This window comes from Zalophus californianus, chromosome 9, assembly GCF_009762305.2.
Source record: "Zalophus californianus isolate mZalCal1 chromosome 9, mZalCal1.pri.v2, whole genome shotgun sequence".
Classification (NCBI taxonomy): Eukaryota; Metazoa; Chordata; class Mammalia; order Carnivora; family Otariidae; genus Zalophus; species Zalophus californianus.
The window spans coordinates 65,884,785-65,903,169 of record NC_045603.1 but is presented as its reverse complement, the minus strand read 5'-3'; the positions used below and the strand labels follow the sequence as shown (position 1 = coordinate 65,903,169).

The 18,385-nt window shown below is 36.8% G+C and overlaps 1 protein-coding gene across 1 annotated transcript in view; it reads right to left on the bottom strand.

Annotated features, from left to right (window-relative positions):
- The window catches only part of RPAP3 (RNA polymerase II associated protein 3), a 44,346-nt gene that overhangs the window by 18,562 nt on the left and 7,399 nt on the right, over positions 1 to 18,385 (bottom strand). The window contains exons 5-9 of the mRNA XM_027595334.2: positions 17,943 to 18,070; positions 5,530 to 5,651; positions 4,734 to 4,804; positions 3,450 to 3,575; positions 2,149 to 2,276 (exon numbers count right to left, since the gene is read on the bottom strand). Of these exons, the coding sequence (XP_027451135.1) occupies positions 2,149 to 2,276; positions 3,450 to 3,575; positions 4,734 to 4,804; positions 5,530 to 5,651; positions 17,943 to 18,070 (575 nt within the window). The remainder of the gene's footprint in view (positions 1 to 2,148; positions 2,277 to 3,449; positions 3,576 to 4,733; positions 4,805 to 5,529; positions 5,652 to 17,942; positions 18,071 to 18,385) is intronic.

The window sequence follows — 18,385 nt, the reverse complement described above, 5'->3', positions numbered from 1 at the left end:
CAAAACAAAACAAAAACCAAACAAAAAAACTGAAGACCCTCCTATGTGTCAAAATGACATTAATGAATTACTGTAAATTTATTTGGCATGATAATGGTATTACAGTTATGTACAAAAGATCCTTTAGGGATAAGATGTCATATGTCCTAATTTGCTTTATAACAATTCAGATGGGAAAAAAGCTAACTAAATATAATGACAAACGTATGGCTTGTTAAAACTAGATGATTTGGTACATGGGATTTATTATATTACTTTCATGAAAGCTATAAAAGTTTCATAATAAAAAATTCCAAAAAATGAGTCTCTCCCGTGATTACATTCTCCCCAAGTCTAAAATGAATGCCATTCTACCCTCAAAACAAGACCTCATAAGAACAAATCAAAATTTCTAATGAACTTAAACATCTTTTCTTTAATTCATTTTTCAATGAAATTATGTCTGTACAAGTGTGTGTGGCCACGCCCCACTAACAGATTTTCTATTTTGCTGACTGTATCATTCTCTCATTCCAGACACATGCATGCCCTCCTCCCCCCGCCCCAGTTTTCAAGGTAAAGTACTTTAAGGAGCACAAAGTCAAGGGCTTGCCTGACTCTCCAGCCTTCGCTCTACCACTGTACCCTGTATACAGCCACAATATGGGCCACGTGCCCTTTCCAGAAGTTACATTAACTTTCCCACTCTTATGCCTTTAAACCTATACTGGGGTACTCAACCTGTTTTTCACCTCACTTACTCTAACCAAAATAATGTATCTCTAATTGTGTCTGTTAGTTTAAATGAGAATAAATATACAAACAAAATTTACTCCTATGACAGGAGTTCCTAACCTGAGGTCCTTTAAGAGACCTGAAAAGTTGGATGGGAAAAATATTACTCCTTATTTTCACTAACTCTTAAATGGGATTTGGCTTTTCTTTCGATTATAACTGTAGACAAGAAAACCACAGTAGCAAAAGCAGTAGCTATGACTTCGCCCCAATAAATATCATTATTTTCATATCACATTACAACTATTACAGATATCTCAAAATATTACTTATGTTCACCACTATTTCAGAATTATAGTAGTAATTAAACCTGCGATTTGTTTGTATGTGATCACAGCATCCCAGTCTATAAATGCTTCTAGGGCCTCACTGGCCAACTATTAGGCAACTAACTCTGCCCCTAGTAGTCATTCAGATACCAAAGAGCAAAGTCATATGTTACCACACTGGTAACATAACCATCTGTGTGTGTTACTTTTCTTACTTCCTATCCACACTTACTAGTGCATCAGTATGTGGAAGAAGATGTCACAGATCAGCCCAAATTTAAATTTTCGTATTATGTCTTCAAAGCAAATTTTTAGCTTTAAATCTACCTGTATTTTAAATGTAGCTTCTCGTTTTGTTGTGTCAATTAAAAAGTATATATACCACTGTCACAAATTGTAGTATTTTAAAAACTATATTTCAACATAATTGGCTACCTCTGTAGTCTCAAATGTATAATTATGCATTCAAAGATATCCCGAGAAAGGTTCCCCATGCAGCCAAATGGGTCCACAGCACCAAAAAAAGTTCAGAATCCCTATTTTAAGTATTCACAGGGTTTTTTCTTAAATTCTATCACTAGTATATAAAATATTATTACAACAGATGTAAAGAACTGTGAGACACAGTTTCTGCGAGCAGATATATCCAGCCGATTGTTCAACTTGGAACCCCTGAGTGCATCCAGAAACAGCTGTTAGTGTATCACAGGACCAAGTCTTAGCTGTATATATAATCAATCAGCTGATCTCAATGGCAACAATTCTCTTTTGTTATGTATGGACATGCATATATAAAACACTGCCAGGTAAGATTTTGCCCAAAAGGTTCTGAGTTTAAAAATAATTTTTAAATCACTAATTCAAAGTAACATGCATTAAACAATTGAAGAAATATTAAACTGTGTAATGCCACACTATTACAAGTGGGAAAATAATAACAAGAGCTAACATTTACTGAATATGTACTGATACACACTCAGTTTCTCTCTCATTTAAATTTAATACTCATGAGTAAATAAATTATATTTTATTATTTATCTAACATGCCAATTTATGGTAAATTTCATTTTCATCCTGAAAAGCATTAAATAGAACCAATACTTACTTCTGAATCCTCAGATAGGCCATCGCTCTGTTACCTGGAAGAAGGGCATTAGTGCCATCTGCTGCTATCCCCCGAGTATAGCATTCAATTGCTCTTTCGTATTTCCCCTCTTTGAAAAATCCATTCCCCTATCATTTTCGAGAGAAGTATAAAGAATGACAAAATATGCAAAAAATTAGCTGAATTCAAATCTTAAGTCAACACTACAAGAATACTCATCAACACTGTATCAGTAATTAAAGTATATTTTAATGTTAAAAATTTAGTCCATGACACATGTTCTAAAATCTGTTAGTTTAGGTTGTTTTTTGTAATGGCATTATTCTCTTTTCAGTACTGAAAAGAAAAAAATGTACACTACTATACTACTTTGCACCATTAATCATTATTCTACTAATTAAATATTATACAAAGCTTAAATCTAAAAACACACTTTAATAAATAGAGGCCCAAATATTATACTCTTTAGTTGTATTGGAAGCTGTACAATAGAATTTCATTAACTCAAATAATTTTTGTGAAAGAACAGAGTACCAGAATTGTACAACTCATTCTTTGGTAACACTAACATGCCTAAACACAGGATAAATTAAACCATATTGGAATGTGTACCAGATTTCACTATTTTATTTATAATCAGTCAGGTTTATCACAATCAGTATCATTCCCTAAGTATTTATCATTCCATAAGTATTTTTCCAAGAAAAGCTACAAATATGTTAAACTAAATCCCAACTCAGGATTCCTAAAGAATTTTGACCAGAAAACAGTCCAGTGTGAATTAATGAAAAAAAAATTCTATGTAAGAATGAACTGTAACTTATTTCTATGTTAAATTTATAACCATCTCTATGTAAATATGTTAAAATCCTCAAAAGTAACTTCCTCCCTGGGTGCCTGGGTGGCTCAGTTGGTTAAGCGACTGCCTTCAGCTCAGGTCATGATCCCGGAGTCCCGGGATCGAGTCCCGCATCGGGCTCCCTGCCCAGCAGGGAGCCTGCTCCTCCCTCTGACCCTACCTCCTCTCGTGCTCTCTCTCTCTCTCTCTCTCTCTCACTAACAAATAAAATTTTAAAAAATTTTTAAAAAAAAGTAATTTCCTCCCTAAACTATACTATTTTTTAAAGTTATGTATTAAGTCATCAATTACTCAAATTTTGAATTAGTAACCTCCAGGGGTTTTTTAGTATAATTTTCAGTTCCTACTGAAGAATTTTAATATTAGAGAAGACAGAAAGAGACAAAAGAAACGAAGAGTACACTCAGCAAAACATATATATGTTGAAATCCCTCTGGATTACCAGATCTTTCTCTGAAATGGCCTGCTGCTTATTCTTTTGCTCTTCAATTTGTTTTTTCTCTCCTTCGGTTGATTTAATCATTGTATCAGCTCCCTTTGGATATGAATTTTCTTTGGATGTTAAAGCCTAGGAGACACAGTAGTCAGCTAAAGTAAAACAAGTAATGCAAGATGCATATATATATTTGACTTTAAAACACTAAATCATTCAAATGTGTTAGAATTTCTGTCACATTTCAAATTAATATTGAAATAATAGTTTTTACTCTAATCAAAGTCTAATTCAAATTAAAAAACAAAATAGTGAATTTAATATACATCTTATTACAATTAAAATAAGCCATATCCACTAGTGGTAGTTGTTCATTTATTTATTCAAGAAATATTTATTGAATTTTTACACAGGCCAGGCACCATTCTAGTAACTTTTTTCAAAAATAAACAGATAATTAAGACATCACCAAATTTCTCAGATTTAATATTCAGTCATTATTTAATCTCCGACAAAATACAAAAATATAAAACATAATTCACCATTGTAAGTTGATAAATTTATCAGCAAATTATGTGCAATAAGTAATGGCAATATTTAAAAGCAGATTTTCCCCATTGTCACTTTTTTCTCAAAGTTTCAACGGATGGCACACAATACTTGTAACTGATTCAACAGCAACATGAAAGGAATACGTAACTGTACAGTATCATTTGACAGCAAATTTTATAGCTAAGTAACAACTATTTTCTCACTGTTAAGTAATTAGTATTGCTTTTGCTAAAATATAAACTATGAGGATGGAGCAACTTAAAATTACAAAATCAAACTTACTTACTTTTACAAAGTTTAGTAAAGAAATCAAAGCGCAAGCCAAAGAAGAAAAATCGGTGGGATAAAGAGAAATAATTCTATCATCTGGGAAAAAATAAAGCAGCAGGAGTTCACAGACCTCAGAAGACTTTTTTTTCTTTTAAGACTTTAAGTTATCTCTACACCCAACGTGGGGCTCGAACTCACAACCCCAAGATCAAGAGTTGCATGTTCTACTGACTGAGTCAGCCAGGTGCCCCTCAGATGACTTTTTAAGATGATGACTCCTAAGGGTCTTTAAATACCATTCATTCTACTTCCTCTGGCTTGCAGATCTGTTTAATAAAACTATACAGTACAAAGAACTAAAATTAGAAAAAGTCTGTATTAAGTAATCTATAGTACAAAGACTATGCAAAAACTTTTACTTCATCAAATAAAGGTTAAGTAATGCACTTAATTTAAGTAACTATGATTTACCTGATTAATTTTCCTGAGTTCATTTGTTGCTTCAAAGTTATTTGGTTCCAGTTCTAATACTTGTTCATAATCTAGGTAAACAAGAAGATTAATACTTGAAAGACAGGATATTTTAAAAATTCTGTAAAACCGTAATCCTTTGCTACATGTGACCAACAGGCAAGTGTCCTGCAGCAAAATTAAGAAGAATAAGAAATACTAACCAACAGCAGGCTACTGGACTTTCTCCATTCTCCCCCAGGACAAACAAAACCCTGACAGAATCCCACAACAAATCATGTTCTTCCACCAGCCCCAGGAAGGATACTTGCTATCATTAAGTTGTACATCATAAAACCAAGTAGCAGCAGAATCCCAGATTATCAACTTTATTATTTTGTAATTTACAGTACACAAACCTATTTTAGAAAATAATAAAAGGCTTAGATTTTACAAATAAAGAAAAACGTGTTAAGAACTTTAGGTACAGTGCCTCTGCCTCAAATTATCCAACAAGGTGTTTTAATCCCTACTTTACAGGCAAGAAACTGAAAATCATAGGAGATCCTTCCATAACCTTCCCTTTGGTCACACAGCTAATACATGGTAGAATAAGAATTTGAACCAAAGTCAAATTGGTGGCAAATAATGCATTCTTTCCCAAAGTATCAAGATACTTTTAAATAGCAAAAGTGAGCTTTATTCAAATACAGAAAGTTCTCTGAAAGTAAGAACTATGATTGTCTAGTATTCTTTGTATAGCATCTGTCAAATTAAACAAAGACTTTTTTAGATATTAGGACCTGGAAAATAATACCTTTTTTGGCATCCTCTAATTTTTGCAAAGCAAATCGAGCAGCACCTCGTCTTGCATAAGCCTTTGTATAACTTCTATTCAAGGCAATTGCTAAATTACAATCAGACTCAGCAACAGCAAATCTGCAATTTAAAAAAAATTAAGGTTAATAAAATTCATTTGTTAAACCAAAACTTCAAAATTTGTTTCTGAAATCCCCAAGAAGGGGATTTAGTTCCCACTTAAAGGTGTGTTACCCACCTTCTTTTATTTACTTAAGGCTGCTGAAAAGCATTAATTCGTGATGGTGAGATATAAGTAATGTTCCCTTTAAAGCAAGGAATGAGAATGTCCACTATCACTGCTTTTTATCATTATTGTACTAGAGGTCCTGACTAATGCAGTTTCATAAGGAAGAAAAACAGATAAAGAGACTGGAAAGGAAGGAATAACACTGACATTCTCAGATGATATGATGGTCTAGCTAAATAACTCAAAACCATCTAGAGACACTGTTAGAAATAGTGAAAGTCTGCCAGGTGGCTGCTTTACTAGAGATAAGCAACAAAAAACAGAAATAAATCTAACAAAAGATATTTAAAGACCCATACACAGAAAATTTGAGAACCATCTTCAAAAACATTAAAGAAGACTTAGGTGGAGATACAGCATATTCATGATCTATAATAAGTCACAAAAACATAGCAATATAATTCTCCCCAAACTGAGCTCTGAATCCAAAGCAATTGTAATCAAAACCCCAACATAATTTTTCAAGGAATCTGACATGATTCCAATATTTACACTGATAAACAAAAGTCCAAGAATACCCAAGACATTCCTAAAAAATAAGGTAAAAAAACACACCCAGTGCCAAATATCAAGACTTGTAATTATAATGCTATAGCTATTGAAGATAGTATGAAATGGGCAGAGGGATAAGCAACAGATCAATTGGAGAACACAGTGATAAAAAAGAGATCAGTGCAAACTTGATATAGAACAATGGTGGCATTGCAAATCCATGGGAAAAGCATGGATATTCAATAAATAAGACTGGGGGGTGCCTGGGTGGCTCTGTCGTTAAGCGTCTGCCTTCAGCTCAGGTCATGATCCCAGGATCCTGGGACTGAGCCCCACAATGGGTTCCCTGCTCGGCGGAAAGCCTGCTTTTCCCTCTCCCACTCCCCTTGCTTGTGTTCCCTCTCTTTACTATGTCTCTGTCAAATAAATAAAATCTTTAAAAAAAATAAAATAAAATAAAAAATAAGACTGAAATGATTGAAATATTCACATGAAAAGATATGAAATTTGAATTCTACCTTCAGCATATGTAAAGACTTAAACATGAAAAGTTAAAACATAAAAACGTTTAGAAAATAGAGAAGATTATAATGAGCTCAGGAAAGGAAACTTTTTTTTAACAAATCATATTTTTGGAAGTGCTAACCTTTAAAAAAAATCAATAAACTGAAATATATTAAAATTAAGAATTTCTGTTCATTGAGACTTCACAAAGAAAAAAAGCAAAGCTGCAAATTGGAAGAAAATAATTATTATAAATAAACACTGAAGGATTAGTATCCACAATAAAGAATTTTTAAAAATCAACAGAAAAATAGCCTAACAGAAAAATGGCCAAAAGACAAAACAGGCAATTCACAGGAAAAAAAAAATACAAGTGGTGAATAAACATATAAGACAATGTTCAACCTCATTAGCAATCGTGGAAATGCAAATTAAGACCACAATGAATTACCATTTTACATCCACTAGAAAACAATTAAGAAGCCCGTTTCTACCAGTGTTGGTAAAGACAATGGAGCAAGCTTCTTACATGCTCCTAATGGGAATATAAACTTATACAACCACCTCTGTACTACTTATACAATTGGTCATCACCATGTAAAGTCGCACATATATCCTGTGACCCAGCCCCAAGAAACATACAAAAATCTTGACAGTATCACTGCTTTAAATAAGGAGGAAAAGAAGGGTGGGAGTCCCTGGGAGAAAGGAGGGGAAGGGGAGAAGGGGAAGGAAAGGAAGGAAAGGAAGAAAGGAGACCAACAACCCAGCAACAGGAGAATGGATACAGAATAGTATATTCCTAGAAAGGAATTACATATAACAGTGAAAATGAAAGATCTACAGCTATACGCAAAACATGAACAAATCTTAGCAATATAATATTCAGAGAAATAGGCAAGCCACAGAAAATTATATTCAGTATAATACACTCCTAAAGCTCAAAAATAAGCAGTCATACAATATACTACATAAGAATATATACATATACGATGAATTTTTTTAAACCAAAAGAATAATATGCAACTTAAAACAGTGGTTAACTGGGAGAGAAGCAAGGGTCAGGATATGGAAAGGAGTATCAAGGTAGCTTCAAAAATAATAGTAATGTTCTAGTTCCTAAGTTGCATGGTGGGTGCATGTGGGTTTATTTAAAATTATTTTCCATAACTTAAACATACTAAATTGTAGCTATATTATGAAATGTAAATATTGTAATTTGTCAGGATATTAATAAGTTTCAAACACTTAAATGTCATTTAAATAGTTAAAACTCAGATACCCATATAATTTATATTTCCAAATAATAATTTAACAGTTAAAAATTTTAACATTCAAGAAATACCTTTTTTTTCTTTAAAAAAAAGATTTTATTTATTTGTCAGAGAGAGAGAGATAGAGAAAGCACAAGCAGGGGAGGCCGCTGAGTGTGCAGGTCTCAATCACAGGACCCTGGGATCATGACCTGAGCCAAAGGCAGACGCTTAACCAACTGAGCCACCCAGGCATCCCTCAAGAAATATCTTGATGGTATTTGTCTTTGTTTAAATTCTTATGATAAGTCCATTCTCTGCTTATGATAAGACCGTAACTCATTCATGTTCTTCAACATTATATATGTATTTAAAGGGTCAGTATGACTTAAAGATAAACAAAGATTAGAACACATTTTAAGTTTATTATAATGAAAGGTCTCTAGGTTAAAGAGTGGATAAATGATTTTTCAAAATAAGGAAATTAATTTCTAAAAATTTTTACCCAGCTAACTCTCCTTTCTTTTGTGAATTAGGTAAAGAACATCATTACTCAAATTTTTATTGGAGGATACATCTTGGTAAAGTGAACTACAGGAGCATGGTGTGAGTATCTGAAACCATTTAAACCATTTAAAATGGTTTAAATAAAATAACTCAATAAAAAGAAGTGAGCCAGGGGCGCCTGGGTGGCTCAGTCATTAAGCGTCTGCCTTCGGCTCAGGTCATGGTCCCACGGTCCTGGGATCGAGGCCCACATCGGGCTCCCTCCACAGCAGGAAGCCTGCTTCTCCCTCTTCCATTCCCCCTGCTTGTGCTCCCTCTCTCGCTGTGTCTCTGTCAAATAAAAAAAAAAAAAAAAAAAAATCTTAAAAAAAAAAAAGAAGTGAGCTGTAAGAATTTACAGTTGAAAAGAAATGTAATACATGTTTAATCTTTCACAGATCCTTTATCATGAAAGATTTTTTTATTCAAATTTCTTTTATTAAGATAAATTTTCTAGAGCAGTTTTAGGCTCATAGCGGTACTGAGGGGAAGGTACAGATATTTCTCATCTGTATACTCCCTGCCTCCATACATGCATAGTTATCATTATCAATATCCCACATGAGTGGTACATTTGCACAAGGGATGAACCCATACTGGCACATCATTATCACCCAAAGTCCACAGCTTACATTACAGTTTATTCTTGGTGTTGTAGATTCTATGGGTTTGAGAAAGTATAAAATGGCATGTATCTATCATTACATTATTATAGAATGTTTTCATTGCCCTAAAAATCTGTCTATTCATTCCTCCACCACCCCTAACCCGACAACCACTCATCTTTTTCTGTCTCCACCATTTTGCCTTTTCCAGAATATCATATAGTTGAAATCATGAAATCATACAGTAAATAGATTTTTTCAGATTAGCTTCTTTCACACAGAAATATGCATCTAAGGGGTGAGCTAAGATGGCGGCGCAGTAGGAGGACCCTAGGCTTGCCTCATCCCTCCAACTCAGCTAGATAAGTATCAAATCATTCTGAATAGCCAAGAAATCGACCTGAGGACTGACAGAACAAACTGTACAACTAGAGGGACAGAAGCCACATCGAGGAAGGTAGGAGGTGCAGAGATGTGGTCTGGGTGCCATGGAGCAGAGGGAGCCCTGATGGAGGAGAAAGGTGAGAGTAGAGTGCTCGGGGATATGCACAAAGAGAGCACGACCCCAAAGCCACTGGCTTCAGAAACAAGTGGAGCTGATTTTCATGAGTTTTTGCAGCCAGCTGGGCTCAAAGCCTGGAGTTTTAGAGGTCAGGCTTGGCTGGGATAGAGCCCTGAGGGCACTGCCCTGCTCCTAGAAAGAAACAGGCAAACTACCTGGTGGCAGAAGGTGCGATCTGAGGTTCACCTATGGCACACGGCGAGAGGGAGAGACCGTTCGCGCTTCTGGGAGCGCATATGAGAGGTGGCATTCCCAGAGACGTCTCTCAAGGGACAAAAGAGGCAACAGGCACCATTTTCCCCCTCCCCCGACCCTCAGCAGAGGCTCAGAGACACATGCTGAGGGTGGCTAACCCGGACACTGGCTTAGCCGGCCTTGCTCCAAATCCCATGCCCCTGCGCTGACTACCCTTCTTGGTCAAACCTGCATTTGTCCCAGAGCAGCGAGACCCTCCCCCAGAAGACCAGCGCAGGCCCTTGCCACAGCATGTCCCTAAAGTGTGGAGTTTTAAAAGTCAGCAGGCTTGGCGGGGACAGAACGCAAAGTGCACTGCACTGCTCCAGGCAGGCAAGCAACCTGGAGACAGACAGCGGGAAAACAGCGACCTGAGAAACTCCTGGCAAACTGTTTGCTCTTCTGGGAGTGCTTCCCTGAGAGCAGCAAGTATGGAGACCCCTCTCCGGGGAAAAAAGGAGCCATTTTCCTCCCCCCCAACCCGGCCCCCCTTAGCCTAAACCAACTTCAGTAAACAGCACAGCACCAATACTGGCTGCCTAACCTGCTTACCCCAAGTGCCAGCACGCCCCCCCTCCCCCCCCGCTCCACCGGTACAGCTTCTCTCAGGCAAGCGTGCCCAAGTCGCAGTGCAGCAGACCCCTTCCCCAGAAGACCAGCAGAAACCGCCACACACACGTCTACTGACCAGAGAGTTCCACAAGGCTTCAGTTCTAGTGGAAGTAGTAGTATCAGGTCTCACTGAACAAGCAGACCAGAGCACACCTAGTTAAAACTCACCACCATGTGGCCAAGGCTCAAACGCTGCCCACGGCAGGCAAGGAGAGCTTCTACAGACGACTGACCTGAGGGACAGAGCAGCCGAACCACAGGAGCAGAGTACGCGCGGCACACACCAGACACTCCCCGAGCACCACACCCTGGACACTATATGACCTCTTCTCCATAAAGCCATTCTCTCAGAAACAAGAAACATAACAGGCTTTTCTAACACACGGAAGACAGAGACTTAGACAAAATGCCAACACAGAGGAATTCATCCTAAAAGAGGACAAGAAAAGGTCATGGCCAGAGATTTCATTGAAAAAGATATAAGTAATATGCCTAATGTAGAATATAAAGCAACAATCAAGGATACTTGCTGGGCTTGAGAAAAGTTAGAAGACATCAGGGAGGCCTTTACCACAGAGATAAAAGAGTTAAAAAAAAATCAGAATGAAAAATGCAATAACTGAGATTCCAAACAGACTGATGTAATGACCCCAAAGATGGAAGAAGCAGAGGAACAAATAAGTGATACAGAAGAGAGAATAATGGAAAATAATGAAGCTGAAGAAAAGAAAGAAAAATTATGGATCACAGGAATAGACTTACGGAACTCAGTGACTCCATCACACATAATAATATTCGTATCATAGGAGTCCCAGATGAAGAAAAGGAGGCAGAAGATTTATTTGAGTAAATAATCACTGAAAACTTCCCTATCTGGGGAAGGAAACAGACATCTGAATCCAGGAGGCACAAAGAACTCCCATCAAAATCAACAGAAACAGGCCAACATCAAGACATATTGTAGTTAAATTTGCAAAATATAGTGAGAAAGAAAAAATCCTAAAAGCAGCAAGACAAAAGCAGCCCCTAACTTACAAGGGAAGACCTGTAAGGCTAGCTGGAGATCTCCGCACAAAAACTTGGCAAGCCAGAAGGGAGTGAAATGATATATTCAACATGCTGAACAGGAAAAATATGCAGCCAAGAATATTCTATACAGCAAGGCTGTCATTCAAAATAGGAGAGATTAAAGAGTTTCCCAAACAAAAACTAAAGGAGTTCATGAGCACTAAACCAGCCCTGCAAGAGATATTAAAGGGGATTCTTTGAATGGGAAAGAAAGACCAAAAGTGACAAAGACTAAAAAGGAACAGAGAAAATCTCCAGAAACAACAAAAGAACAAGTAATACAATGACACTAAATTCATATCAATAATTACTCTGAATGTAAATGGACTAAATACTCCAATCAAAAGACATAGGGTGTCAGAATGGATAAAAAAAACAGACCCATCTATATGCTGCTTACAAGAGATTCCTTTTAGACCTAAAGACACCTGCAGATTGAAAGTGAGTGGATGGAGAACCATCCATCATGCAAATGGAAGTCAAAAGAAAGCTGGAGTAGCAATACTTATATCAGACAAACTAGATTCTACACCAAAGACTATAACAAGAGATGAAGAAGGGCACTATATCCTAATAAAGTGGACTATCCAACAAAGAGATCTAACAATTATAAATACTTTTGGTCCCAACGTGGGAGGACCCAAATGTATAAAATAATTAATAACATAAAGGAACTCGATAACAACACAATAATAGGAGGGGACTTTAACACCCCACTTACAGCAATGGACAGATCACCTAAGCAGAAAATCAACAAGGAAACAATGGCTTTGAATGACACACTGGACCAGATGGACTTAACTGATATATGCAAAACATTGCATCCTAAAGCAGCAGAATACACATTCTTTTCAAGGGCACATGGGACATTCTCCAGAATAGATCACATACTAGGTCACAAATCAGGCCTCAACAAGTACAAAAAAGACTGAGATCATACCATGAGTACTTTCTGACCACAACACTATGAAACTTGAAGTCAACCACAAGAAGACATTTGGAAGGAGCACAAACACATGAAGATTATAAACATCCTAAAGAATGAATGGATCAACCAGGAAATCACAGAAGAAATAAGAAAATACATGGAAACAAGTGAAAATGAAAACATGATGGTCCAAAAGCTTTGGGATACAGCAAAAGCGGTCCTAAGAGGGAAGTATACAGCAATACAGGCCCACCTTAAAAAGCAAGAAAAATCTCAAATACATAACCTAACCTTACACCTGGAAAGGAGCTAGAAAAAGAACAACAAAGCTTAAAGCCAACAGAAGAAGAGAAATAATGAAGATTAGAGCAGGAATAAGCAAAACAAAAACAACAATAACAAAAAACAGTAGAACAGACCAATGAAACCAAGAGCTGGTTCTTTGAAAGAATAAAATTGATAAACCCCTAGCCAGACTTACCAAAAAGAAAAGAGAAAGGACCCAAATAAATAAAATCACAAATGAGAGAGGGGACATTAACAACCAAGACACAGAAATACAATTATAAGAGTATTATGAAAAATTATATGCCAACAAATTTCCCAGAAAATGTTTAAACTACCAAAACTGAAAACAGGAAGAAACAAAAAACTTGAACAGACTGATAACCAGCAAAGAAATTGAATCAGTAATCAAAAATCTGCCAAAAAACAAAAGTCCAGGACCAGATGGCTTCCCAGGGGAATTCTACCAAACATTTAAAGAATTAATACCTACTCTTCTCAAACTGTTCCAAAAAATATAAATGGAAGGAAAACTTCCAAATTCATTCTATGAAGCCAGCATTACCCTGATTCCAAAACCAGAGTCCACTAAAAAAGAGAACTACAAACCAATTACTCTGAAGAATATGGATGCAAAAATTCTCAACAAAATACTAGCAAATCAAATCTAACAGTATATTAAAAGAATCACTCATCACAATCAAATGGGATTTATTCCTGCGCTGCAAGGGTGATTCAATATTTGCAAATCAATCAACATGATACACCACAATAAAAGAAAGGATGAGAACCATATGATCCTCTCAACAGATGCAGAAAAAACATCTAACAAAATACAACACCCATTCATGATAAAATCCCTCAACAAAGTAGGAACAGAAAGAATATACGTCAACATTACAAAGGCCATACATGAAAAACCCACAGCTAATACCATCTTCAATAGGGAAAAACTGAGAGCTTTTCCTCTACGGTCAGGACCAAGACAGGGATATTCACTCTCACCAGTTATTTAACATAGTACTAGTAGTCCTAGCCTCAACAATCAAGACAACAAAAAGAAATAAAAGGCATCTAAATCAGCAAGGAAGAAGTCAAACATTCACTTTTGCAGATGACATGATACTCTATAAAGAAAACCTAAAAGACTCCACCAAAAAATTGCTAGAATTGATACACAAATTCAGTAAAGTCACAGGATACAAAATCAACGTACAGAATACTGTTGCATTTCTATACACCAAGAATGAAGCAGCAGAAAGAGAAATCAAGGAATTAATTGCATTTACAATTGCACCAAAAACCGTAAGATACCTAGCAATAAACCTAACCAAAGAGGTGAAAGATCTGTACTCTGAAAACTGTAGAAATTGAAGAGGACACAAAGAAACTGAAAAACATTCCACGCTCATGGATTAGAAAAACAATACTGTTAAAATGTCTATACTACCCAAAGCAATCCACACATTTAATGCAATCCCTATCAAAATACCATCAGCATTTTTCACAGAGCTACAACAAACAATCCTAAATCTGTATGGAACCACAGAAGACCACAAACAGCCAAAGCAATCTTGAAAAAGAAAACCAAAGCTAGAGGCATCACAATTCCAGACTGCAAGCTATATTTCAAAGCTATAATCATCATCAAGACATGGTACTGGCATAAAAACAGACGCATAGATCAATGGAACAGAATAGAAAACCCAGAAATGGATCCACAATTCTATGGGAAAGAATATCCAATGGAAAAACACAGTCTCTTCAACAAATGGTGTTGGGAAAACTGGACAGTAACATGCAAAAAAAATGAAACTGGACCACCTTCTTAGACCACACACAAAAATAAAGTCAAAATGGATGAAAGACCTAAATGTGACACAGGAAACCATCAAATTCCTAGAGGAGAACACACACAGTAACCTCTTTGACACTGGCTATAGCAACTGCTTACTAGATACATCTCCAAAGACAAGGGAAACAAAAGCAAAAGTAAACTATAGGGACTTCATCAAAATAAAAAGCTTCTGCACAGTGAAAGAAACCATCAACAAAACTAAAAGGCAACCCACAAAATGGGAAAAGATATTTGTAAATGACATATCTGATAAAGGGTTAGTATCCAAAATCTATAAAGAACTTACCAAATTCACCACCAGTTCAGAAATGGGCATGAGTTAACATTTCTCCAAAGAAGACATACAAATGGCCAAAAGACACATGACAAGATGCTCAACATCACTCATTGGGGAAATACAAATCAAAATGAGATACCACCTCACACCTGTCAGAATAGCTAAAATTAACAACACAGGAAATAACAGGTGTTGGGGAGGTTGGGCAGAAAAGGGAACCCTCTTACTCTGTTGGTGGGAATGCAAGCTGGTGTATCTACCCTGGAAAACACTATGGAGGTTCCTCAAAAAGTTAACAATAGAACTACCCTACATTCCAGCAATTGCACTACTAGGTATTTACCTAAAGGATACAAAAATACTGATTCAAAGGGGTACATGCACCCCAATGCTAACAGCATTATCAACAACTGCCAAATTATGAAAAGAGCCCAAAAGTCCATCACTGATAAATGGGTAAAGAAGATGTGGTATATATATACAATGGAGTATTACTCAGCCATCAAAAAGAATAAAATCTTGCCATTTGCAATGATGTGGATGGAGCTACAGTGTATTATGCTAAACAAAATCAGACAAATACGTTCACTCATATGTGGAATTTAAGAAACAAAACAAATGAACACGGGGGAAAAAAGGAAAGACAAACCAAGAAGCAGACTCTTAACTATACACACAAACAGGTTTACTGGAGGGGAGGTGGGTGGGGGGATGGGTTAAGTAGGTGATGGGTATTAAGGAGGGCACTTGTGATAAGCACTGAGTGTTACATGTAAGCAACGAATCACTAAATTCTACACCTGAAACTAATATTACACTGTATGTTAACTGGAATTTAAATAAAAATTTGGAGGAAAAAAGAAAATGAAGATCCCATCTCCATTTTCAAGGAAAGAAGAAAATTATCTTTTTTTTTCATTAAAAGATTTTATTTGTTTATTTGACAAAGAGAGACACAGCGAGAGAAGGAACATAAGCAGGGGGAGAGGGAGGGGGAGAAGCAGGCTCCCCGCGGAGCAGGGAGCCCGATGCGGGGCTCAATCCCAGGACCCTGGGATCATGACCTGAGCCGAAGGCAGACGCTTAATGACTGAGCCACCCGGGTGCCCTGAAAGTTATCTTTTTATGATGTATGATTCCCAAATGCTAGTCTGCAGGCAAGTGCCAGAATTTGGGACAAGTTTTTACCATGTTAGGATGAAAACTGGGAAAAGACAGGCCATACGGTAAATTCTTATAAGGCCAAATGATTTCATTTAAAAGACTATTCTAGGGGCACCTGGGTGGCTCAGTCGTTAAGTGTCTGCTTTCAGCTCAGGTCATGATCCCAGGGTCCTGGGATCGAGCCCCACATCAGGCTCCCTGCTTGGCGGGAAGCCTGCTTCTCCCTCCCCCACTCCCCCTGCTTGTGCTCCTGCTCTTGCTATTTCTCTGTCAAATAAATAAAATCTTTAAAAAATAAAAAAATAAATAAATAAAAGATTGTTCTAAGATTATGTCCTCAATACTGCCAAATAGTCTTTTGTTCAAGAAATTATGACAGCAAATGACTGTATGTTTGTTTTACTAGGCTTAGTTATGAGAATAAAAAGTCAGTAACACTAAAAAAAAAAGAGAGAGAAGAAATATGCATCTAAGGTTCCTCCATGACTTTTCACGGCTTAATAACTCACGCGTTTTTATCGCTGAATATTATGTCATTGCCTGGACGTATGAAAGATTTTTTTTAAAAATCAGCCTCCAAAGGGAAACAGAAGCGAAAGTGAACTTTTGGGACTTCATCAAGATAAGAAGCTTCTGCACAGCAAAGGAAACAGTCAACAAAACAAAGAGGCAACCCACGGAATGGGAGAAGATATTTGCAAATGATACTACAGACAAAGGGCTGATATCCAAAATGTATAAAGAACTTCTCAAACTCAACACCCAAAAAACAAATAACAAGTCAAAAAAAGGGCAGAAGACATGAACAGAAACTTCTCAAAAGAAGACATACAAATGGCTAACAGACACATGAAAAAATGTTCATCATCATCAGCCATCAGGGAAATTCATATCAAAACCACATTGAGATACCACCTTACACCAGTTAGAATGGCAGAAATTGACAAGGCAAGAAACAACAAATGTTGGAGAGGTTGTGCAGAGAAAGGGGAACCCTCTTACACTGTTGGTGGGAATGCAAGTTGGTACAGTCACTTTGGAAAACAGTGTGGAGGTTCCCCAAAAATTTTAAAATAGAGCTACCCTATGACCCAGCAATTGCACTCCTGGGTATTTACCCCAAAGACACAGATGTAGTGAAAAGAAGGACCAGGTGCACCCCAATGTTCATAGCAGCAATGTCCGCAATAGCCAGACTGTGGAAAGAGCTGAGATGCCCTTCAACAGATGAATGGATAAAGAAGATGTGGTCCATATATACAATGGAGTATTACTCAGCCATCAGAAAGGATGAGTACCCAACTTCTACATCAACATGGATGGGACTGGAGGAGATTATGCTCAGTGAAATAAGTCAAGCAGAGAAAGTCAATTATCATACGGTTTCACTTATTTGTGGAACATAAGGAATGGCATGGAGGACACTAGGAGAAGGAAGGGAAAAATGAAGCAGGGGGAATCGGAGGGAGAGATGAACCATGAGAGACGATGGACTCTGAGAAACAAACTGAGGGTTTTAGAGGGGAGGGGGTGGGGGGGATGGGTTAGCCCGGTGATGAGTATTAAGGAGGGCACATATTGCATTAAGCCCTGAGTGTTATATGCAGATAATGAATCAGTGAACACTACATCAGAAACTAATGATGTAATGTATGGTGACTAACATTAACATAAAAAAAAAATCAGCCTCCATACACATATAAAATAGTCACACACATTATGGGAATCCCTTACTTTTTCAACCTAAAGTATGCTGATGCTCTGTTTGTTGGCAACACAGGATTATATGGATCAGCATCCATTCCTTTGGTGTAGCATTCAATTGCTTCATCATATTTTCCTTGTTTGAAGTATTTATTGCCCTGAAAAAGCATATGAGTCAGATATATACTGGCAGAGAATTGCAGAACCATTTTCTTTCAATATTATGCATCTCTTTCTAACTCATTAGCTCTGTGTTCAAGGTTAACAGGAAAGAAAAGAAAATTAAGCAAAATGGTCTTTCAACAAATGCTGAAATTCACTAGATAGTCATTGTATGAGCACAAGCCAAAAAAGCCTTGGTAGAAAAATGAGTAACATACGTCGAATTATGTACTTTTGATTGACAATACCCACAGAAATGTAACAAAAGAAAGACATCAAGATGAAGTTTAATCTGAAAAGAGTTCCACCTT